At 66.2% G+C, this 23,281-nt stretch overlaps 1 protein-coding gene across 4 annotated transcripts in view; it reads right to left on the reverse strand.

Moving 5' to 3' along the window:
• Positions 1-23,281, reverse strand: part of PRKAR1B (protein kinase cAMP-dependent type I regulatory subunit beta) — a 69,940-nt gene that overhangs the window by 8,266 nt on the left and 38,393 nt on the right. For 3 of the 4 annotated variants that reach the window (XM_070064255.2, XM_070064254.2, XM_070064256.2), the window contains exons 5-8: positions 18,846-18,907; positions 18,340-18,386; positions 10,851-11,009; positions 6,085-6,145 (exon numbers count right to left, since the gene is read on the reverse strand). In XM_070064255.2, the coding sequence (XP_069920356.2) occupies positions 6,085-6,145; positions 10,851-11,009; positions 18,340-18,386; positions 18,846-18,907 (329 nt within the window). Of the gene's footprint in view, positions 1-6,084; positions 6,146-10,850; positions 11,010-18,339; positions 18,387-18,845; positions 18,908-19,166; positions 19,281-23,281 lie in introns of those variants that run through there. The other variant, XM_089321130.1, reaches the window with a different exon arrangement.

Here is a 23,281-nt window from a genome sequence, read left to right on the forward strand (position 1 = left end):
GCATCAGGGCCACAGAAAGATCTAGAACCACCCAAGGGGCGAGCAGGGGTCCCGGGCTCTGTTCAGGGGATGCCATGGGTGTCCCCAGATGCCAACAACCTCCGCAGCATCCTCAGAGCTATGGTCCACCCCGATCCGAGAGCGAGGAACCCCCCGCCCCGCCTGACACCCTGACACCCGCGCCAGCGCATCCCAGGGTCGGCGGCTAGAAGCCCCTTCACCTCAGGTCTGGGTTGCAGCCAGCGCGTCCTGCTGATTGGCAGAGGGCAAAACCCCCAGGCATGGTGGCTGGACTGGCTCTCACCCCACGGCCAGGGCCAGAGAGAACAGGGCTGCCCCACGGCCGGGCACATCCACCCTCCTCATGGCCACACAAACACACGTCCAGATCTACAGGGCCAGCGACAGAAATCTGACGGGACAGGGCCAGCGCTGTGGCATAGTGGGTAAAGCCGCCTTCAGTGCCGGCATCCATACAGGCAGTGGTTCGAGTCCCGCCTGCTCCTCTTCCAATCTGCCCCCCTGCTATGGCCTGGGAAAGCAGTGGAGGATGGCCCAAGTGCTGGGGGCCCCTGCACCCACGTGGGAGACCCAGGAGAAGCTCCTGGCTTCAGCCTGGCCCCGCTCCAGCTGTTGCAACCATTTGGGGAGTGAACCAGCAGATGGAAGACCTCTCTCTCTCCCCCTAAATCTGCATTTCAAATAAATAAATCAATCTTTAAAAACAAAAGAAAGAAAAAAACCAAGGGGAGTGGAGACTTGTGGCTCCAGCCTTTTAAACCTCTCCAGCCCTCAAGGCCATCCAGGAGGCAGAGCGCGGAGGGGCAACGCCTAATTCAGCTGGGAGCCTTGTGCTCGGGACACCTGATGCCAACGGAGACCCCCAGGCAGCAGCCAGAGCCACCCGGCCATGGGCCCCCATCTGAACGGTGTCTCCAACACGGAGCACAAGAACCACGCAGGGGAAACTCGGGTAAGCGCCCAAAAGCAGCTCCCAGGAGGCGGCCTGAGGCATGGTGGCCCCGAGCGCCAGGGAGAATCAGGTCCATAAGCCTGGGAAAGGGTCCTGCTCAGGGGTGGAGCTCTGCACCCACGCCTACGCCTGCCCACCACGATCTGCTGTCCACACCCACACCTGCCCACCACAATCTGCAGTCCACACCCACACCTGCCCACCATGATCTGCTGTCCACACCCGCACCTGCCCACCAAGCCCTTCTGTCCACACCCACACCTGCCCACCAAGCCCTTCTGTCCACTCCCACACCTGCCCACCAAGCCCTTCTGTCCACTCCCACACCTGCCCACCTGCTCTTCTGTCCACTCCCACACCTGCCCACCACAATCTGCTGTCCACTCCTGCACCTGCCCACCAAGCCCTTCTGTCCACACCCACACCTGCCCACCAGGCTCTGCTGTCCACACCCACACCTGCCCACCAAGCCCTTCTGTCCACACCCACACCTGCCCACCAGGCTCTGCTGTCCACACCCACACCTGCCCACCAAGCCCTTCTGTCCACACCCACACCTGCCCACCTGCTCTTCTGTCCACTCCCACACCTGCCCACCTGCTCTTCTGTCCACACCCACACCTGCCCACCAAGCCCTTCTGTCCACACCCACACCTGCCCACCTGCTCTTCTGTCCACACCCACACCTGCCCACCAAGCCCTTCTGTCCACACCCACACCTGCCCACCAAGCCCTTCTGTCCACTCCCACACCTGCCCACCAAGCCCTTCTGTCCACACCCGCACCTGCCCACCAAGCCCTTCTGTCCACACCCACACCTGCCCACCAAGCCCTTCTGTCCACTCCCACACCTGCCCACCAAGCCCTTCTGTCCACTCCCACACCTGCCCACCTGCTCTTCTGTCCACTCCCACACCTGCCCACCACAATCTGCTGTCCACTCCTGCACCTGCCCACCAAGCCCTTCTGTCCACACCCACACCTGCCCACCAGGCTCTGCTGTCCACACCCACACCTGCCCACCAAGCCCTTCTGTCCACACCCACACCTGCCCACCAGGCTCTGCTGTCCACACCCACACCTGCCCACCAAGCCCTTCTGTCCACACCCACACCTGCCCACCTGCTCTTCTGTCCACTCCCACACCTGCCCACCTGCTCTTCTGTCCACACCCACACCTGCCCACCAAGCCCTTCTGTCCACACCCACACCTGCCCACCTGCTCTTCTGTCCACACCCACACCTGCCCACCAAGCCCTTCTGTCCACACCCACACCTGCCCACCAAGCCCTTCTGTCCACTCCCACACCTGCCCACCAAGCCCTTCTGTCCACACCCGCACCTGCCCACCAAGCCCTTCTGTCCACACCCACACCTGCCCACCAAGCCCTTCTGTCCACTCCCACACCTGCCCACCAAGCCCTTCTGTCCACTCCCACACCTGCCCACCTGCTCTTCTGTCCACTCCCACACCTGCCCACCACAATCTGCTGTCCACTCCTGCACCTGCCCACCAAGCCCTTCTGTCCACACCCACACCTGCCCACCAGGCTCTGCTGTCCACACCCACACCTGCCCACCAAGCCCTTCTGTCCACACCCACACCTGCCCACCTGCTCTTCTGTCCACACCCACACCTGCCCACCAAGCCCTTCTGTCCACACCCACACCTGCCCACCTGCTCTTCTGTCCACTCCCACACCTGCCCACCTGCTCTTCTGTCCACACCCACACCTGCCCACCAAGCCCTTCTGTCCACACCCACACCTGCCCACCTGCTCTTCTGTCCACTCCCACACCTGCCCACCAAGCCCTTCTGTCCACACCCACACCTGCCCACCTGCTCTTCTGTCCACTCCCACACCTGCCCACCTGCTCTTCTGTCCACACCCACACCTGCCCACCAAGCCCTTCTGTCCACACCCACACCTGCCCACCAAGCCCTTCTGTCCACACCCACACCTACCCACCTGCTCTTCTGTCCACTCCCACACCTGCCCACCTGCTCTTCTGTCCACTCCCACACCTGCCCACCAAGCCCTTCTGTCCACTCCCACACCTGCCCACCAAGCCCTTCTGTCCACTCCCACACCTGCCCACCAAGCCCTTCTGTCCACTCCCACACCTGCCCACCAAGCCCTTCTGTCCACTCCCACACCTGCCCACCAAGCCCTTCTGTCCACTCCCACACCTGCCCACCAAGCCCTGCTGTCCACACCCACACCTGCCCACCAAGCCCTTCTGTCCACTCCCACACCTGCCCACCAAGCCCTTCTGTCCACACCCACACCTGCCCACCAAGCCCTTCTGTCCACTCCCACACCTGCCCACCAAGCCCTTCTGTCCACACCCACACCTGCCCACCAAGCCCTTCTGTCCACACCCACACCTACCCACCTGCTCTTCTGTCCACACCCACACCTGCCCACCAAGCCCTTCTGTCCACACCCACACCTGCCCACCTGCTCTTCTGTCCACTCCCACACCTGCCCACCTGCTCTTCTGTCCACACCCACACCTGCCCACCAAGCCCTTCTGTCCACACCCACACCTGCCCACCTGCTCTTCTGTCCACACCCACACCTGCCCACCAAGCCCTTCTGTCCACACCCACACCTGCCCACCAAGCCTTTCTGTCCACTCCCACACCTGCCCACCAAGCCCTTCTGTCCACACCCGCACCTGCCCACCAAGCCCTTCTGTCCACACCCACACCTGCCCACCAAGCCCTTCTGTCCACTCCCACACCTGCCCACCAAGCCCTTCTGTCCACTCCCACACCTGCCCACCTGCTCTTCTGTCCACTCCCACACCTGCCCACCACAATCTGCTGTCCACTCCTGCACCTGCCCACCAAGCCCTTCTGTCCACACCCACACCTGCCCACCAGGCTCTGCTGTCCACACCCACACCTGCCCACCAAGCCCTTCTGTCCACACCCACACCTGCCCACCTGCTCTTCTGTCCACACCCACACCTGCCCACCAAGCCCTTCTGTCCACACCCACACCTGCCCACCTGCTCTTCTGTCCACTCCCACACCTGCCCACCTGCTCTTCTGTCCACACCCACACCTGCCCACCAAGCCCTTCTGTCCACACCCACACCTGCCCACCTGCTCTTCTGTCCACTCCCACACCTGCCCACCAAGCCCTTCTGTCCACACCCACACCTGCCCACCTGCTCTTCTGTCCACTCCCACACCTGCCCACCTGCTCTTCTGTCCACACCCACACCTGCCCACCAAGCCCTTCTGTCCACACCCACACCTGCCCACCAAGCCCTTCTGTCCACACCCACACCTACCCACCTGCTCTTCTGTCCACTCCCACACCTGCCCACCTGCTCTTCTGTCCACTCCCACACCTGCCCACCAAGCCCTTCTGTCCACTCCCACACCTGCCCACCAAGCCCTTCTGTCCACTCCCACACCTGCCCACCAAGCCCTTCTGTCCACACCCACACCTGCCCACCAAGCCCTTCTGTCCACTCCCACACCTGCCCACCAAGCCCTTCTGTCCACACCCACACCTGCCCACCAAGCCCTTCTGTCCACACCCACACCTACCCACCTGCTCTTCTGTCCACACCCACACCTGCCCACCAAGCCCTTCTGTCCACACCCACACCTGCCCACCTGCTCTTCTGTCCACACCCACACCTGCCCACCTGCTCTTCTGTCCACTCCCACACCTGCCCACCTGCTCTTCTGTCCACACCCACACCTGCCCACCAAGCCCTTCTGTCCACACCCACACCTACCCACCTGCTCTTCTGTCCACTCCCACACCTGCCCACCAAGTCCTTCTGTCCACACCCACACCTGCCCACCAAGCCCTTCTGTCCACACCCACACCTACCCACCTGCTCTTCTGTCCACTCCCACACCTGCCCACCAAGCCCTTCTGTCCACACCCACACCTGCCCACCAAGCCCTTCTGTCCACACCCACACCTGTCCACCAAGCCCTTCTGTCCACTCCCACACCTGCCCACCAAGCCCTTCTGTCCACACCCACACCTGCCCACCAAGCCCTTCTGTCCACACCCACACCTGTCCACCAAGCCCTTCTGTCCACTCCCACACCTGCCCACCAAGCCCTTCTGTCCACACCCACACCTGCCCACCAAGCCCTTCTGTCCACTCCCACACCTGCCCACCTGCTCTTCTGTCCACACCCACACCTGCCCGCCAAGCCCTTCTGTCCACTCCCACACCTGCCCACCAAGCCCTTCTGTCCACACCCACACCTGCCCACCAAGCCCTTCTGTCCACTCCCACACCTGCCCACCTGCTCTTCTGTCCACACCCACACCTGCCCGCCAAGCCCTTCTGTCCACACCCACACCTGCCCACCAAGCCCTTCTGTCCACTCCCACACCTGCCCACCTGCTCTTCTGTCCACACCCACACCTGCCCGCCAAGCCCTTCTGTCCACTCCCACACCTGCCCACCAAGCCCTTCTGTCCACACCCACACCTGCCCACCAGGCTCTGCTGTCCACTCCCACACCTGACGACTGGTGCCCCCTCCTGGGCCGACCCTTGCGGACTCCTGAGGAGCAGTGGGATCCTGGGCACCTGGCGCACAGCAGGTCCCCAGGTTTCCAGCGAGGGGACAGCGCCCACGGCCATCCTCCCTGCCTGCCCCTGCCTTCCACAGAGGGAGCAGGGGATGTGGCGAGGGCACCGTCACCCCACACACACACGCACACGCATGCACACGTGTGCTGCTCTTGCTCCACAAGCCCACTGGGAGGCTCCACCTGCAGCATCCCTCCAGGGCCGGGGGCACCCAGGGCACCCAGGAAGCGGGACAGCCCCAGCAGAACCACACTTGGGCACAGCCGGACAGCCTGGCGGGCTCCGAGGAGCCTCAGAAGTGACCCCTGGAGGCAGCGGTGGCCTGGACGGACGTGCACCGTCCACCAGGGCAGGGACACGGGGTTCCTTGATTTGGCCAACAGGTGTGCACTCTGTGAACACGTGTGTGCGTGTGTCCCAGACTCACAGCTACCGGCAGCCGTGGACACCAGCCACTCCGAGAGCGGAGCCCAGGCTGGCGGCGGTGCGCGAGGGAGGAGGAGGCCACGCGGCGGCCCAGCCACTGACCCAGGATGGAGACCTTGCTGAGGAATTCCTCGTACATCTTGCGTTTTCTCAGCGTGCTGCCCTGCGGGGGAGAGGGGAGGGCGGTGAGCGAGGGGAGGGTGCGGCAGCCCCAGGCTCCCCACACGGCTCGGAACCCTGAATGGGGCTTTGAGCGCCCAGCGGCCTGAGCGCCCTCCAGGGACCGAGCGTCCACGGGGGCTGCCCCCCAGCCCCTCAAGCCCCTCCCTGCCTTCTAGGGGCTTCCCCACCAGGGCGGCCCCGTATGTGCCCTGTGGATCCCCCCGAGCAGGGCCAACCTGGGTCACCAGGGGGACGCGTGCTGCCCCCACCGCACGGCCCGGCCACGGCACAGCCGTCCTCTGACCGCCACGGGTCCTGTGGCTGCCTCATGGCACAGAAACGGCTGCCACCGGGCAATCCTGTGGTGCAGCCGCAGCTGACCCACAGGCGCTGGCCCTCACCCCGGCATAGGAGCCACGAGCACACCTCAGGTGGGGGGGTGCGCAGGCCCAGGAGGCAAGATGGCGCTGACATCTCCACAGCCCCTCCCTGCCACCCTGCACTCCCCTGAGGCCACGGGACCCCCTGTCCCGTCTGCAGCCCTCACTGACATGCGAGGGAGGCAGAAGGGTCTGGCGTGAGCACCAGCTTCCTGACCCACCCACGAGGCCTCCACCCCCCAGGGCGTCCACCCATTAGCACCAATTTTACCGCGTGCCGGTGGTGCTGGCACGGCAGTGGTCAGCCCTGGTCCTGTCTCCCGGCACTGCCCACAGCCAGACGCAGACTTGGCGTCTCCCCTTCACAGGGACCTCGGCGCCATGAGAGGGCCACCCCCACCCCACCCCACCCCCAAACAGCAAGCTCACACCAGGGAGAAGCCGTTCCAGGCACCCACTGCGTGCTCGGCCCCGGGCCACGGCTCGGCATCCACACGTCAGACGGGGAGGGCGCTCAGAGCCACGTGACACACGCCAGCCACACTGAGCAGAGCTGGACTGCACCTGCCACGCCCCCAAGGGTCAGGCTGTCCTGAGTGGCCCACAGCACGGAGCTGCCTTCCAAGGATGCCACACAGGACCTGGCCGCCCTGAGCCCTTCCTCCCCCTGGACGGCCAAGGCCGAGGAGCCTGTGCCACCCGGGGCGCTGGGGGTGCTGTGGCCGCACCAGCACCCAGGGAGACACAGGTCTGCTGCCCAAGCACACCCGGGACAGTCGCGGTCATCATGGCTGCCTGGTGCAGCCACTAGAACCCCGCCTGGGGGCAGTGACCTCACCTAGGTCACAGCAGGGCAGACTGGGCACAGCCCAAATGACCACCCTGCCGTGGGGCCCGGGGTGGACGGCAGAGCAAGGACAGGGCCAGGAGACCAGGATGGACCAGTGTTTCCCGGGGTGCAGTGGACGGCAGGAGCCTGGACAGAACACAGCATGATCTGGGGACAGGTGTGAGACATGGGGGAGGGGCAGGCTGCCTGCGCTCCCAGGGCCCTGGGGAGGCCAGGAGAGGGGGTGGCTGGCTCAGGGACACAGGTTCAAGTGGGGGAGGGGGCAGGATGCTGCACTCCCAGAGCCATGGGGAGGCCAGGGGAGGGGATTGAGGCCCAGGGCCACAGGTTCAAGTCTTGGCCCAAGGGGGTTGGTCTTCCTGCCTCCCTACCCATGTCTGGGCCACGGAGCTTACGTAAGATCCCCATAATGGCCATGAGACCTCACAGGTGTGTGCAGCACCTGGCACGAGACCCGGAGACAGGACCCCAGACCCCCAGGCCCCGGCTTCCCCTTCCCCACCCTGGGCCCCCAGGCACCTAACGCTCCCTCAGGTCGAGAACTCAGCCCAGTGGGTCCTGGGAGACCCCACTGACCCGGCCCACGCTGGGCGCACCCAGCATCGTGGACACCAACCCCCGTGTCCAGCAGCGTCAGCAGGAGGGTGCAGCCTCCAGCCCCACCGCCCGCATGCACCGGGCCCCAGGTGTGGCCCAGGGCGACGCGGGCCTCAGAGGGTGAGAGGGAGATCTGGGCTGCCGGGGTGGAGTGGCAGCCGCGGCCACAGCCGGGCTCCCTCGTCCCTCGGCAGAACCACAGCGGCACAGACGGACACCCGAGGAAGCTTCCAGATCGAATCCTGGTCTGAGGGCAGAGGGTCCTGGCCCGGCGCCGGGGCGGGGGTGGGGGGCATGCTGCGGACGCCTCCAGAAACGGCCCCACGGGGAAGAGGCCCAGGGCGCTGGGTCCCGGGACGCAGGAGCCCCGCCAGCCCCGCCAGCCCCACCAGCCCCGGCCCGGCGGCGCTATTCTTGGCGCAGAGGGAGCGCCGGCTGCCGCTGCAGTGTCACAGCTTCCCGGTGCCAGCCGCACATCCCAGCAGACCAAAGACGGGCACTGCACAGCCCCGGGCCAGGCGCGCCCTGTCCCCACACCCCAGGGAGAGGGCGAGTGAACAAGGCCAGGGCCCGCCCACACTGGGGTCACAGCACGGCCCTGGGGGGAACAGGCCCCGGCGGCCACACAAGAGCGTGGCCAGAGGAGCCGAACCTACCCCCTGCAGAGGAGGCCGTCCTCGGTCCTGCCGGATCTGGGGTCTGAGGGGGGAGGACAGGACCCAGGTCTTGGGGGGGTAGACCCTGACAGGACCCAGGTCTGAGCGGGGAGGCCCGGACAGGACCCAGGTCTGAGGGGAGAGGTCCTGACAGGACCCAGGTCTGAGCGGGGAGGCCCGGACAGGACTCAGGTCTGAGGGGGGAGGCCCGGACAGGACCCAGGTCTGAGGGGGGAGGTCGGGACAGGACCCAGGTCTGAGGAAGGAGGCCCTCACAGGACCCAGGTCTGAGGAAGGAGGCCCTCACAGGACCCAGGTGTGAGCGGAGAGGTCCTGACAGGACCCAGGTCTGAGGGGGGAGGCCCGGACAGGACCCAATCTGAGGGAGGAGGCCCTGACAGGATCCAGGTCTAGGTGGAGGTCCTAACAGGACCCAAGTCTGAGGGAGGCGGTCTGAAAGGACCCAGGTCTGAGGGGGAGGCCCTGACAGGACCCAGGTCTAGGGGAGGCCCTGACAGGACCCACGTCTGAGGGGAGAGGTCCTGACAGGACCCAGGTCTAGGGGAGGCCCTGACAGGACCCAGGTGTGAGCGGAGAGGTCCTGACAGGACGCAGGTCTGAGGAAGGAGGCCCTCACAGGACCCAGGTCTGAGGGGGGAGGCTCTGAAAGGACCTGGTTCTGAGGGGGAAGGCCCTACAGGACCCAGGTCTGAGAGAGGAGGTCTGAAAGGACCCAGGTCTGAGGGGGATGCCCGGACAGGACCCAGATCTGAGGGGAGAGGTCCTGACATGACCCATGTCTGAGGGAGGAGGCCCTCATAGGACCCAGGTCTGAGGGGAGAGGCCTTGACAGGACCCATGTCTGAGGGGAGAGGCCCTCACAGGACCCAGGTCTGAGGGGAGAGGTCCTGACAGGACCCATGTCTGAGGGAGGAGGCCCTCATAGGACCCAGGTCTGAGGGGGGAGGCCCTCACAGGACCCAGGTCTGAGGGGAGAGGCCTTGACAGGACCCAGGTCTGAGGGGGGAGGCTCTCACAGGACCCAGGTCTGAGGGGAGAGGTCCTGACAGGACCTGGGTCTGAGGGGGGAGGTCCTAATGGGGCTTGGGTCTGAGGAGAGAGGCTCTGACCGGACTGTCACCCTCCAGCCCCCAAAGCCTAGATTTCCAAGTTCTGCCAGCCCTGCCCCCCACCGTGGCCAACCTGACAGGTTCAGGGTCCACAAAGCCCTCCACACCCTAGGCTACAGCAGAGCTGCCTCCACTTGCTGCTGCCCGGCTGCTCTGGGGTCAGAGCAGAGTGAAGTCCCCTGGCCTGGGGGCGGCTCCCGGCTGCAGGCGTAGCTGCCTCCCCAGCAGGGCTGGACATGCAAACGCCATCCCAGAGGTGCCCTCCCACAAGCCGGCCCCGCCCAGGTCCTCTGGGGTCAGAGCAGCCCCGAGGCGTGCGTGTGCCCAAGGCAGACGACGACCTGAGCAGGAGGGGACCCCGGACCAGTGCTGCGGCCTGGAACCTTCCAGAAGGAATCCCTCGCAGGCCGCGGTCTAGCCGACCCTGGGACGAAACTCCTGCAGCAGCTCATGGTCGCGGCAAGGCCTCCGTTCACTTCTCACCAGCAGGGGCCTCCTGCCCCGTCCACAGCGGGCTCCTCGCCGGCCACAAACGCGGCAGCCCCTTCCCCGTGCCCTCCTCCTCGGGGAGGGCCCCACGCGTGGGCAGCTTCCTGTGCAGAGCGGTGCCTGGCAGGGAGGAGGCGTGTGTGTGCCTGTGCTGGGCAGTGCCCACACGGCTGACCCCCCCGCCACGGTGGGCTGCACACGTGCATAGGCACACACACGTGTGCACACCACACGTACCCTGAGCAGACTCGCTGTGTGTAAGAAACACCGAAAGTGACAGTGCCCAGGGCCCAACGCCAGTGTCACGTGCAGAAGTCGGGGGGCAGGCCCAGCCCTGGCCTCCTGGCCCCATGGTTCCAGTGGGGGCCAAGCACACCTCATCGTCCATGACGGCAGCTGGAACTCCAGCCACTGCAACCACGTTCCAGGCAGGAAGCAGGAAGGGCAGGAAGGGCCCTGTGTCTTCTAAGAACCTTCCAGAACCCCCCCCCCCACACACACTTTCCACTCATCACAGGCTCCCTGTTCTGAGTCGAGCCAGGCCCCCGAGCAAGCCTGGTGTCAGGCCCGGCCGGCCGCCCTCCCCGGCCAGGGCGCCACTCACCATGAGGATGCGCCTGTAGCTGTCACGGTCGATGCCCCAGAGCTTCAGGTCGGTCTTGGCCTTCACCGTCGCGGCCCTGGGGGTGCCGTAGATGAGCGCCAGCTCCCCGAAGCTGCCGCCCTCACTGATGTTGGTCACCCACTCTCCGTTCACGTACACCTGGGGGCAGGGCACAGGTGAGTGTGTCTCTGTGGCCTCCGTCCCTCCTGTAAACCTGCCAGGTCTGCACTCCCCCGGGAGATCAGGGACAAGGCCACAGTGAAAGAAGCCGGGGGCCCCCTGGGCTCCCCAAAAGGGGTCCCTGGAAGGAGGGGCACAGGGCCCCCGCCCAGCTTGCCCAGGAGACAGCGCCAGGTGTCTACCTCGTCCCCAGGTCTGCTCAGAGGTGAGCTCGGGTGGCTCTCAAGGCCCAGAGGCAGCAGCGCCCAGGGGTCCCTGGACTGGCTGGGCAGCCCCCACTGCAGTTCCTTTATCAGACCCTCCTGGGTCTCGGTTTCCCCGCACGCACTCTGGGGAACGGCACCCTTGGTGGCACATGCGGTCGCCCCGTGCTCACGCCCTCCTGCCCCGGGTATCACTGCGTCCGTGCCCACCTCTGCTGCAGGTCTGACCCATGGGACCCCTGCTGGGTGTCCTGAGCGCAAATCCCCTCCTCCCCGTGGGCAGCGCCCAAGCCCCCAAGCCTGAACCGGAGCCGCCGTGTGCCCGGGGAGGGGCCGGACAAGACCCCTTTCAGGCCTCGCCCTGCACAGTGCGGCCCCTGTGCGAGGCAGCATGGCCGCGTCCACGCAGAATGGCGCGGATTGTCCATTATGCGGCTACTGTGCCCTCTTTATTCCCCCAGCGAGTCTGGGGGCCCAAAGAATGGCTCCCATTGCAACATGCGTGTGCGTCGGACAGGAGAGGCCGGGGGTGAGTGACGGGAGATTCTTGCCGAGCTCAATGGCTCTTTATCTACACCCCAGTGACAACCAGGGTCCCCCGTGGAGACAGGGCCATGCAGGTGATGCGTCCACACCCGAGTGCGAGCCGGAGCACCGGTTGTCCACACCCTCCCTGGCCTCCTGGAGACTGAGGGCGTGACGGGCGCTGGGGGCGGTCCCAGATTGTAGGACCTCGGAGAGCCCCTGCCTCTGTTTCCTGTGGGGGGAGCGAGTGCCCACTGGGGGGCAGGCAGGAAGCCCACTGGCGGTGCTCGTGGTCCTGTGAAAGCCGCTGGGGGCTCCACGGGCTCAAGGCCCAGCTCGGTGAGTCCCGCCACTCAGAAGCGCCCGGTGCCCCGGCCAGGAGGCACCACCCACAGCCCACCTGGCTCAGCCGGGCAGGCACAGCGAGCGCACTCGGCCAGTGTGTGGGTGAGCGTGTCCCCGCCTCTCAGAGGGCCTTGGGCCTGGAGGCGCAGTGGGCGGACACGGCCCCTGAGGACACACAGCTCTCGCCGGGGCCACAGATGTGAACCTGGGGTTTGGACAGGTGTGTGCCACTCAGGAAGGCCCAGCCTCCCAGCTGTGCAGGAAGGGACCAGGAGGCCACCCGCGCAGGTGGCAGGGGCTCCGGGGGTCAAGGGTGCGTCCCACAGAGCCGGCCAGGGCAGCTGCACCCCTGGACTTCCTGGGACGCAGGGCAGCGGCAGGGCAGGACCAGGGAGCCCCTCCCTCCCCAAGAAGCCCAAGGCCTCCGGGAACGGCACCCCCCCACCCCCGCCAGGCAGTCAGAGGAAACCATTGTGCAGGCCCCACAGACGGAACCGGGCCACCCCCCGGAGGACAAAGGGGCCATCCTTCTCGGGACACTGGCCTCTGTCACGGCTCCCCAGCGCAGGGCGGCCCCACCCGGCTGGCACGCAAGGGGCTGCTGCCCGCTCTGTTCCGCTTTTTGTGTTGTCTTCTTTTAGAAGGAAAAGGGGGGTTGCCCGGGCCACAGCGAAGCTGCGGGGCGGCCCCGCCACCCCGCGTCCACCCTTGCATTCATCCCCTCACCCCCTGGGTCACAGCAGCGATTCAGAGTGGACGAGCAATTCCTGCTCCCGGGGGACGTGCTGCCCAGCCACGCACGTGCACAGGAACTTTGCAGTGAGTGCCGAGTGGCCAGGGCCAGTCTTGCGGACAGCGGGCAGGGCAAGGACGAGCCAAGGCCCTGGGGCAGGACTGGGTGTGCAGAGTCCTGGGAGCAGCCAGGAGGACCGGGTGGGGGGTGAGAGGCCCTGCCCCTCCCCCACCCTGGGTGCCCTCGGGCTGCGTGGGAATGCCCCGCTGGACCTCCCAGGTCAGCCCCTGCTCATCGGCGGCGACACTGGGCAGGGCCCAGGCGGGATGCCTGAGCGTCCACCTGGAGGCTGGGCAGGGGCTGCAGGCTCTGCCTAGGCTCCCACAGAGGGAAGGCTGAGGGGCAGTGCCTGCCTGTCTCCCTGGCCCACAGCGCCCAGGGCCGTGGATTTGCCTTGTGTCACTATCCCCTCTGGAGGCGTCCATCTACCGTTCCTGGGCCACAGAAGCAACCCTACCCTCCACTCCCTTGGTCAAGGCCCTGAACCTGCTCTAGAACCTTCTGTCCTCACACCGACATGGCCGAGGACGGTGAACCGGGGCACCCTGGAACGAGGGTCCCGGGAGCCGGTGGCACCCCCGTGTGCACCACGGCAGCGCTCACAGCAGGCAGGAGACGGGGAGCTCAGGGCCTGTCCACAAGAGGAAGGGAGTGCTGACACAGGGCACCCAAGGACCCCCAAGGACCCCAGCTGAGTGACGAGAGGCAGGTGCGAAAGCCCAGCCCGTGCGACCTGGATGCGGAGGCAGAAGCGTGCTGGGGGGGCCGGCGTGAGGGGGTGTTAGGGGCGCAGTCTGAGATGAGTGGGTGACGCCCACACCGCGGCCGACTGCACACACTGTGCCTGCACCTGCACACAGTGTGACAGGGCTCAAGCCCCTGGCTGTGCTCCCAAGTGGTGGCAGCGGTTGATATTATGTAAATGATATGCAAATGTGTAAATACCATGCAAATATCATGTAAATGCTGTGCCATCTGTGTTCCTGAATTAAAACACCTGGAGGGGGTGGGTGTGCGGCTCAGTGGTGAGGGTGGCGCCCCGAGGCAGGGCCTGGTCCCAGTCCCACCTCCAGCTGTTGTGCCTGGTGGGAGGCCCCTGCCCCCACGTGGGAGACCGGACCCAGCGTCCAGCACCTGGTTTTGGCCTTGGCCTGCCCAGCTGTGGCGGGCGTCTACGGAGTGAACCAGGGGTGGAAGCTCGCTCTCTCTGCCTTCCCAGTGAGTACTTAAGTGACCCAGCGCACACGAACACCCCGCCACCACCAGGCATCCCAGGGGAGCCCCAAAGCCAGCAGGCCGGTGGGGGGGGAACCTCCAGGGGGAGCCCCGGGACAGCCAGGGCTGGGAACAACCTGGGCCAGGGGGAGTCGGCCTCGGGGGTGGGGCCTGCACAGCTGGGCGCTCGGTTCCAGGAACAAAATTGATCTGGGTTCACTTCTATACTCTGAGACAGGAGGGCGTGGCGGGGGCGGGGCCCCGGGGGCTGCAGGTCCTGGCTGAGCCTTTACTGTGGCCTGGCCCTCCCGCCCGGCACACCCACACCACAGGGGCTCCTCCACCTGGCTCCCTGGGGGAGCCCGTCCCGATGCATGCAGGTGCTGGGTGGGCCTGAAGTCACAGCCTTGTCCCCTTGCAGCTGTAGCCATGAGTGGGCGTCCGCCCACGGGGCCCAGACATCCTGGCTCTGGCCAGCCGGGTCTAGAAAGGGCCTTAAAGCTGCCTCATCCCTGAGGGAGGGGCCTGGGTCTGCCAGGACAATGTGTTTGGGGAATTCCGGTTCTGCGAAGGTGACCTCAGCTCTTCCCTTCACACAGCCGCCCCACGTGCCCCCAGGCCTGGAGGGCAGCCATCAAGGATGTGGCCTAACGGGAGGCAGCCCGGTAGGGGTCGGCTGAGCCCATCCTGGGGGCCCCTGGCATGGCAGGGGGACTTCAGGGGGCGAGAGCCAGCCCCCTCCCTCCGCACGTTTGTCCTCTCTCAGAGGGAGTCACTGACGCGGGCTGTAGGGTCAGCCGGGCCAGCGAGGCTGGACCTCAGGGCTTGCCGTGAGTCACAGCCGAGGCGGCTGCGAGGAGGGGGAGGGGCTCAGTGCGGGGGGGGGGGCACAGTTGATGCTGAGATCCTGCTTGCCCGGGGAGGACTCAGCTACCCGCTCAGCCCCAGGGCCATGGCCACAGGCTCCACTCTGGGGCAACAGCTCCCAGCCTCAGTCTCCAGGGTGTAGTGGTCTCTGTGATGTGGGGAGGGCGTGGTGGGGCTGGAGGAGGCACCAGACTTGGGTGGGGTCTGCCCCTGGGGGGGGGGCGTGGGACAGCGGAGCCCCGAGGGACCCTCCACCCCCAGACCTCCCAGCCACCCCTCCCTGAGCTGTGTTAATTCCCATGAGAAATGAGGACCCGGCTGAGTCGTGGGGGACAGAGCCTGACTCCCCGAGGCCTTCCTGCCTCCCCACCAATCCACAGGAGAGAGAGCCACCCAGGACTGGGGGCTGGGCCGCTGGGCCCAGGGGCTCCAGGAGCCAACCCTGGGGGACTCCCTGAGCTCTTCTCCTAGCCGTGGCTGAGCTGAAGGCCCCTGTGGGAACACAGGAGGAGCTGAGACTGGACCCCGTGTAGGTCCCGGGGCAGCTGGGACCCACAGTAGACAGGGCACGCTGCCCTGGGCGGCGGGGCTGGGCCTGGGCTTCCTGAGGGGTGCCCAGGATGGTGCAGGCTGAGGGGGAGCCGAGCAGGTGCAGCGCGAGTGCTCTGCTGACCTCCTGTTCTTCCTGCCTCCCCCATGGACTCCATCCACCCCCACCTGCCATGAGGGCAGACTGCATCTCCCCTTCACCGTGTGCGCCAGGGGCTGGGGGGCATGGAGGGCTCTCACGGGTGCCCAGGGGACACCTGGGGCTCTGAGGGATGCTCAGGGGACACCTGGGGCTCTGACGGGTGCTCTGTGCACACCTGGGGCTCTCACGGGTGCTCAGGGGCTCTCACGGGTGCTCGGTGAACATCTGGGGCTCTGACGGGTGCTCGGTGAACATCTGGGGCTCTGACGGGTGCTCAGGGGACACCTGGGGCTCTGACGGGTGCTCAGGGGACACCTGGGGCTCTCATGGGTGCTCTGTACACACCTGGGGCTCTGACGGGTGCTCTGTGCACACCTGGGGCTCTCATGGGTGCTCTGTGCACACCTGGGGCTCTCACGGGTGCTCATGGGACACCTGGGGCTCTGACGGGTGCTCTGTGCACACCTGGGGCTCTCATGGGTGCTCTGTACACACCTGGGGCCCTCACATATGCTCTGTGCACACCTGGGGCTCTCACGGGTGCTCTGTGCACACCTGGGGCCCTCACATATGCTCTGTGCACACCTGGGGCTCTCACGGGTGCTCTGTGCACACCTGGGGCTCTCACATATGCTCTGTGCACACCTGGGGCTCTCACGGGTGCTCAGGGGACACCTGGGGCTCTCACATATGCTCTGTGCACACCTGGGGCTCTCACGGGTGCTCTGTGCACACCTGGGGCTCTCACTGGTGCTCAGGGGACACCTGGGGCTCTCACGGGTGCTCTGTGCACACCTGGGGCTCTCACGGGTGCTCAGGGGCTCTCACAGGTGCTCAGGGGCTCTCACGGGTGCTCAGGGGACACCTGGGGCTCTGACGGGTGCTCTGTGCACACCTGGGGCTCTCACGGGTGCTCAGGGGCTCTCACAGGTGCTCAGGGGCTCTCACGGGTGCTCAGGGGACACCTGGGGCTCTGACGGGTGCTCTGTGCACACCTGGGGCTCTCATGGGTGCTCTGTGCACACCTGGGGCCCTCACATATGCTCTGTGCACACCTGGGGCTCTCACGGGTGCTCTGTGCACACCTGGGGCTCTCACGGGTGCTCTGTGCACACCTGGGGCTCTCACGGGTGCTCAGGGGCTCTCACAGGTGCTCAGGGGCTCTCACGGGTGCTCAGGGGACACCTGGGGCTCTGACGGGTGCTCTGTGCACACCTGGGGCTCTCACGGGTGCTCAGGGGCTCTCACAGGTGCTCAGGGGCTCTCACGGGTGCTCAGGGGACACCTGGGGCTCTGACGGGTGCTCTGTGCACACCTGGGGCTCTCACGGGTGCTCATGGGACACCTGGGGCTCTCACATATGCTCTGTGCACACCTGGGGCTCACAAGTGGTTAGCAAACATCAGGAAGGGGAAGAAGCACCAGCATGGTGACAGCCAGGTCGGCGATAGCCAGGACGGTGACGGTGCCAGGGCTGTGGGCAGCAAATGCTAAAGAGCCCGGGAGTAAGGTCAGGGCCAGGTGGAAAAGCTGCGGATCCACACGGGGGAGGCTGGGCCACCCGACCCCCAGCGGCCAGCTCATATGTGCTGCAGGCTGGACCCTCCCCTGCCCAGACGCCGGGGCAGCATCTCCTGGAGGGGCCCAGGCAGGAGGACAGAGCCCCCTCCTCTGTCTCCTCTGCTTCCTGGGGTGGGGTTTCCCTGATCTGCAGTGGGGCAGCAGGAGACGACGATGACTGGCAGCCGAGCCCGGGGCCGGCGGCACTGTGGCACTTCCTCTGCGGCCTCAGCTCCTGCCTCTGTTCCCGTCAGTGGGGAGACAGCCCCGCCCCCCAGACCCAAAGGTCTGTCCCGGGCCCTGAGGAAGCCCCTGCAGGCGCCGAGCGTGTGCCCCTCACGGCAGATGAACGTGAATCATTTCCTGGGCTGCCGGCTCCGGAAGCCGAGTGTGCCTGCCCGGGTTCCCAGAAACCCTGCGGTGCACGCCGCTGATGGGGGAAGCCATGAGTAAGGACGCCCCAGAATAGCCCTGGACGGAGGCGCAGCCCTGAAATAGCTCAGCCGGGGCTCGGGCGTGCCGTCGCCTGGCCAGCAGCCAGCCGGGCCGCCTGAGGGCCAGGCCAGGTGGTGGCACAGTTTGTGGTGAAGGAGAAGGCGTGGCAGCTGGACCGGCATCCCCAGCCCCAGAGTGACGTGGGGGCCTGCCTGGGAAGCAGACCCCAAAGTCCCGGGGTCGGACTTGGTCCCTGACTTGGGGGCCTGGCAGAAACGGCCACTGGAAAAAGCACATGATCGTGAACTTGAACTTGAGCTGAGACCCAGGAAGGAAGCGAGCAGGTGCCACAGAGGAAGCCCGGGACGTGGACACGTCACTGCCGTCCAAGCTGAGGCCGCAGTGTCCCAGAGGAGACACAGGAGCGCGCGGGGATGAGGCCGAGCACAGCAAGGAGGCCTCCGGCAGGGGAGGCCACTGAGGCCGGGACAGGCGCCCACAGGGTCCCATCGGGGCCCGGGCAGGGCTGTGGGGACACCAGGGCACCAGGCACGCTGACTGGGGGAGACCCAGGAGGTGGGGTCTCCTGGGAAAAATATGTGGCGAGAGTGGGTGGGGCCTCCACTGGGGCTCGGGAACAGGGCCCACCGCCCCTCAGCAGCCAGGGCTACTCACGTCCACTTCTCCCTGGTCGATGACGTAGAAGTTGTCCCCTTCGTTCCCTGCAGTAGGAAGGGGACACAGGTGTGAGCGCTGAGCCATGGAGCCACAGCAGAGCGCCAGAGAGAGAGAGAGAGAGAGAGAAATCTTCTATCCGCTGGTTCACTCCCTAAACGGCTGCAGTAGCCAGGCCAAGCCAGGCGGAAGCCAGGAGCCAGGAGCTTCACCCAGGTCTCCCCCGGAGGTGCAGTGGCCCAGGCATTTGGACCGACTTCTGCTGCTTTCCCAGGCCACAGCAGAGAGCTGGGTGGGAGCAGAGCAGCCGGGAATGGAACCAGGATGCCAGCAGGGCAGGCGGCGGCTTAACCGGCTGTGCCTCTGCACTCCGCAGACCCCTGCCCAGGAACGCCTGGGTCCCGCCCACAATTTGTCAGCGACAAGAGGATCACGGAGGCCCCGGGCCTGACTCCCGCTGCCCGAGCTCCACGCCAGCACACGCGTGGCGAAGGCACAGGGCTCACCTTGCTGAATCACGGTCTCCCCAGCGATGTGTGTGACGGGGAACATGGCGTCAAAGATGTCGCTGAAAGAGAAAGGCACGGAGCTGGGGGCTGCAGGCGGGTGAGGGGCCCAAGCCAGGGGCCGGCGCTGCACTCACAGCCCTACCGACCTGTGCAGGCGGCTTCGCCCTTATCCAGGACCACGAGAAACAGAAAAGACCCTGACAGCAACCCCCAGCCCGGCCACGTGGTTTGCTGTTTGCATTTCTGCAATGGGGCAGCCACAGACCCGCCCTGAACCGGCTCAGCTCCAGACACGGCTGGCCGGAGGCTTCTGCACACCTTCAGCCTGGGGGTCTCCGGGACGCCGGCTCAGGGCCGCCACGTGCACATGCCGTGGGAGACGCCGGCTCCACAGCCACCGGGGCTGGCGAGGCTTCCATGCCAGGGCGGGGCCCACCGGGCAGCCCGGCCGCTCAGTTTTCTAAATTTAGACCTGAAATGGGCCAAACGGGATGCGAGGGAGGGAGGCGGAGCCGGCACCTCCCCAGCCGGCAGAGGCGGCAGGGGACACAGGGAAGCACCTGCCCGGCCCTCGCCCGGACGGCCCTCCTGCCCGTCCACCCACAGCGCCCCGCAGGAAGTGCCCCACGCCGCCCATCCGGAGCGCGGGCCCTCGACAACCTGTGCCAGGCCCCGGGGGAACCGGGGACACGGATGCAGAGCCCACAGTCCGGACTCCCTGTGCCCGGGTCCAGGAGGCAGAGTAAGGGGTTCTCGCAGCTGAGAGACCTCTGGGTACCAGGGGCCTGGGGGCGTGAGTGTCCCTGCTGCCTCCCTGGTGTGCATTAGCAGGAAGCCGGAGTCAGCAGCGGGACTGGGCCAGAACCAGGCCCTCAGAAACGGGGTGCGGTGCCCACACAGCGCCTGCCCGCCCCCTCGTCCGCAGCCACCGTCTCATGTGCAGGCAATGTTTTCCCCGATGAATTAACTCACGACATCGGGCTCCACAGACACTGAGCCTAAACTCAGATCCTCGGCCTCGTAATTCTGACTTCTAGAAGCTGTGCTGTGTCCGCTCTGCCGGACGTAACAGCCATGGGGTCCTCTCCTGGGGGGAGGGGGGCGCGTGGGGACCCTGTCCGCTCCCTCACAGCGGCCCCGGGGGCCGCGACGCAGAGCCGGGCCACAGCAGTCATCCCGATCAGAGGTTCTCTGAGTGCTGAGTGTGCACACGGTGTCGGCTGGGTTGCGGCTGGGGGTGCTGAGGAGAGGAGGTGGGGACGGAAGGGGGACTGCGCGCTGGGGAGGGGGTCATGTGGTGGCTCAGGGAGCCCCGGGGCCCTGCCGGGGGCAGGGCGGGCAGGAGGGCAGCGTGGCTCCATGGGGTGAGCGTCCGAGGAGGGGCTCTGCTGCCCGCCTTCAGACAGCCTCCTCGGGCCAGCCGCCCGTGCCCCGGGCCTCACAGGTCTACGCCGAGGTTGCCGACAGTTTCTACAGTACACAGTCGCCGAGCAACCCTGGGGGTCGGCAAGGGCCGTGGGCTCCAAGGCTGAACCAGGAATCCAGGACCAGCGCCCCCGCTGGGCAGCCAGGAGTGACTGAAAGCCACAGCCGCACCGGTGGGGCCGGGGGAGCTCAGGACGCTTCCTGGGCTGGCCTGGTCCCTGCTGGTCCCAGGACGCCGGCCCGTCAACCACAGTGGGCTACCCTACAAGTGGACGGTGCTGAGGCCTGGCAGGGCCTGGGAGGATGCTCTGTGGCCACCCAGCGCCCCTCGTGGCTCTGTCTGCTCGTCTGCTCACACGGGCACCACCTCCAAATGAGCGCCGACATGGAAACATGGAGTTCACAAAACTCAGATATTTCGGCTTCTTTGTGGGGGGTTGGGGGGGAGCTCGGACGGCGCCATGGATAAGGGGCGGACCCCTCCCCTCCCCACCCCGGCCCCAACGCCCACCTAACTCCCAACCTCACAGCCTCCGGTCTGCTCTGGGCTCAGTGCCATGGAGGCAACGTACTTGCTGGAGTGACATCACGGGGCCACGGATCGCAGCAGGGACGGCGTCTCCAAGGAGCCAGCCTACCCATAGAGGGCACACCAGCATCCCATGTGGGCGCCAGTTCAAGTCCCAGCTGCTCCACTTCTGATCCAGCTCCCTGCTAATGGCCTGGAAAGCAGTGGAAGATGGCCCAAGTCCCTGGGCCCCTGCACCCACGTGGGAGACCCAGAGGAAGCTCCTGGCTCCTGGCTTTGGCCTGGCCCAGCCCTGGCCATTTTGTCCATTTGGGGAATGAACAGGAGGATGGAAGACCTGTCTCTCTCTCTCTCTCTCTGTCTGTCATTCTGCCTTTCAAATAAATAAATCAAAACACAAGTGAAATCAAATAAAAGGGCACAGCGGGTGCCTCCCCTGGGAGTGTGGCTGGGAACAGTCACTGAGCGACAGTGACCCCAGGGAGACGGGGACATGGCACCAGCTCCCCGGGTGGGTCTCCCCAGCGTCCCTGGGTCTCCCCGGCGTCCCTGGGTCTCCCTGATGTCCCTAGTATCTCCCTGGTGTCTTCCCGGCGTCCCTGGTGTCTCCTGGGTGTCCCTGGGTCTCCCTGATGTCCCTGGTATCTCCCTGGGTCTCCAGGTGTCCCTAGGTCTCCCTGGCATCCCTGGGTCTCCCCGGCGTCCCTGGGTCTCCCTGATGTCCCTGGTATCTCCCTGGGTCTCCAGGTGTCCCTAGGTCTCCCCGGTGTCCCTGGGTCTCCCCGGCGTCCCTGGGTCTCCCTGATGTCCCTGGTATCTCCCTGGGTCTCCAGGTGTCCCTAGGTCTCCCCGGTGTCCCTGGGTCTCCCCGGCGTCCCTGGGTCTCCCTGATGTCCCTGGTATCTCCCTGGGTCTCCAGGTGTCCCTAGGTCTCCTGGGTGTCCCTGGGTCTCCCGGCGTCCCTGGGTCTCCCCGGTGTTCTGAGCCAGCAGTGCGTTTTATTCACCCTGCTCCTTGGCTTGCAATCCCAAGCCCTTGTGGAAGTGCAGCCGGAGGTGGCCCCACAGGCAAACACCCCCACCACCGCCCTGCAAACAGGTCGGGCCAGTTCTCAGTGCCAAGGCCACCCCAGGGGGCAAGGGAAGGGGCGGCCAGCCAAAAGCAGACCCCCCACCAAGGCTGGGCTCGAGGAAGTGGGGAGGGTGGGGAGTGAGGAGCCTGTGGCTCTGTTCCACTGAGGGGGCCCCTGCTCCACCCCCAACGCCCCCCCAAACCTGGTCTGTGAGCGCAGACGGCCCCGGGGTACAGAGAATGAGCTCTGGGCTTGAGCTCAGATGGGGGAATGAAGGAGCTGACTGCACACCTCCTGCCCCGTCCCCTGCCTCTGTGGGCTTTGATTCTGAAAAACTCAGGGGACTGGGGGCACCCTGGGCCAGCTCCCGCGTGCCCACCCCCTGCCCCACGCATGAGTCCACAGGATGAGACAGAAGCAGATGCTGGGGTCAAGTGCACTCCCGAGAGCCATTCCGACCTCAAGACGACATTGCAAAGTAGAAGGGGGTGCAGGTCCACCCCAGGCCACCAGCTGGTCTCCCAGGTCAGCGCGAGGCCCCTGGGCACCTGGCGCCGCGGGCGGCTCCCTGGCTGACCATAGCAGCCTCAGTTTTGGGCTTCCAAACGGCTCTAAACAGCAATAACTCAGCCCAAGGCGCGCCCATGGCAGGAGCATGGCCACAGGGAGGGGAGGACCCCTCAGTGCCCAGGGCGGGGGCAGCCGTGCAAGCCCCTGGCGCCCCAGCCCAGGCCCTGCCCTGCTTCTGAGCCACAGAGCCTGCTCTGGGCGGTGCAGGTGGAGCGGGCACAAGGGAACTTTTCTCTCTGAACCACGCTGTCCTGGGAGCCTGCAGGGTGCCCCGCGGCCTCCACAGAGTGGGGCGGCTGCCGGGCCTGGCCCTCGGTGCTGTCCGAGGTCGGGTCTGGCTGAGGGGGTGGCACAGTGGACCACAGCACTGTGGTGGAGACTGGGGGACAGGTTCCCAGCTACGTGGACAGGGCCGCACGGGGCAGCAGAGACGCCTGCCCCTTGACAGCGGGGGACGCCCACACCGCCCTCCCCTCAACACAGGTGCCCGGGATGGCACCACCGAGCGCCGGACATAGCCGCCCATCGCTGCAGCCTTACCAGGCAGCAGCAGGACACCTGGTGTCCACCAGCAAACGCAGGGGGCGGGAAGAACACCAGGAAAACCCCCCAAAGAAGGTGGCTGGGGCCGGCGCCGCGGCTCACTAGGCTAATCCTCTGCCTTGAGGCGCCGGCACACTGGGTTCTAGCCCCGGTCGGGGCGCCGGAGTCTGTCCCGGTTGCCCCTCTTCCAGGCCAGCTCTCTGCTATGGTCCGGGAGTGCAGTGGAGGATGGCCCAAGTGCTTGGGCCCTGCACCCCATGGGAGACCAGGAGAAGCACCTGGCTCCTGGCTTCG

Source organism: Oryctolagus cuniculus, chromosome 19, assembly GCF_051225735.1.
Source record: "Oryctolagus cuniculus isolate XC-2025 breed Fujian yellow rabbit chromosome 19, ASM5122573v1, whole genome shotgun sequence".
Lineage (NCBI taxonomy): Eukaryota > Metazoa > Chordata > Mammalia > Lagomorpha > Leporidae > Oryctolagus > Oryctolagus cuniculus.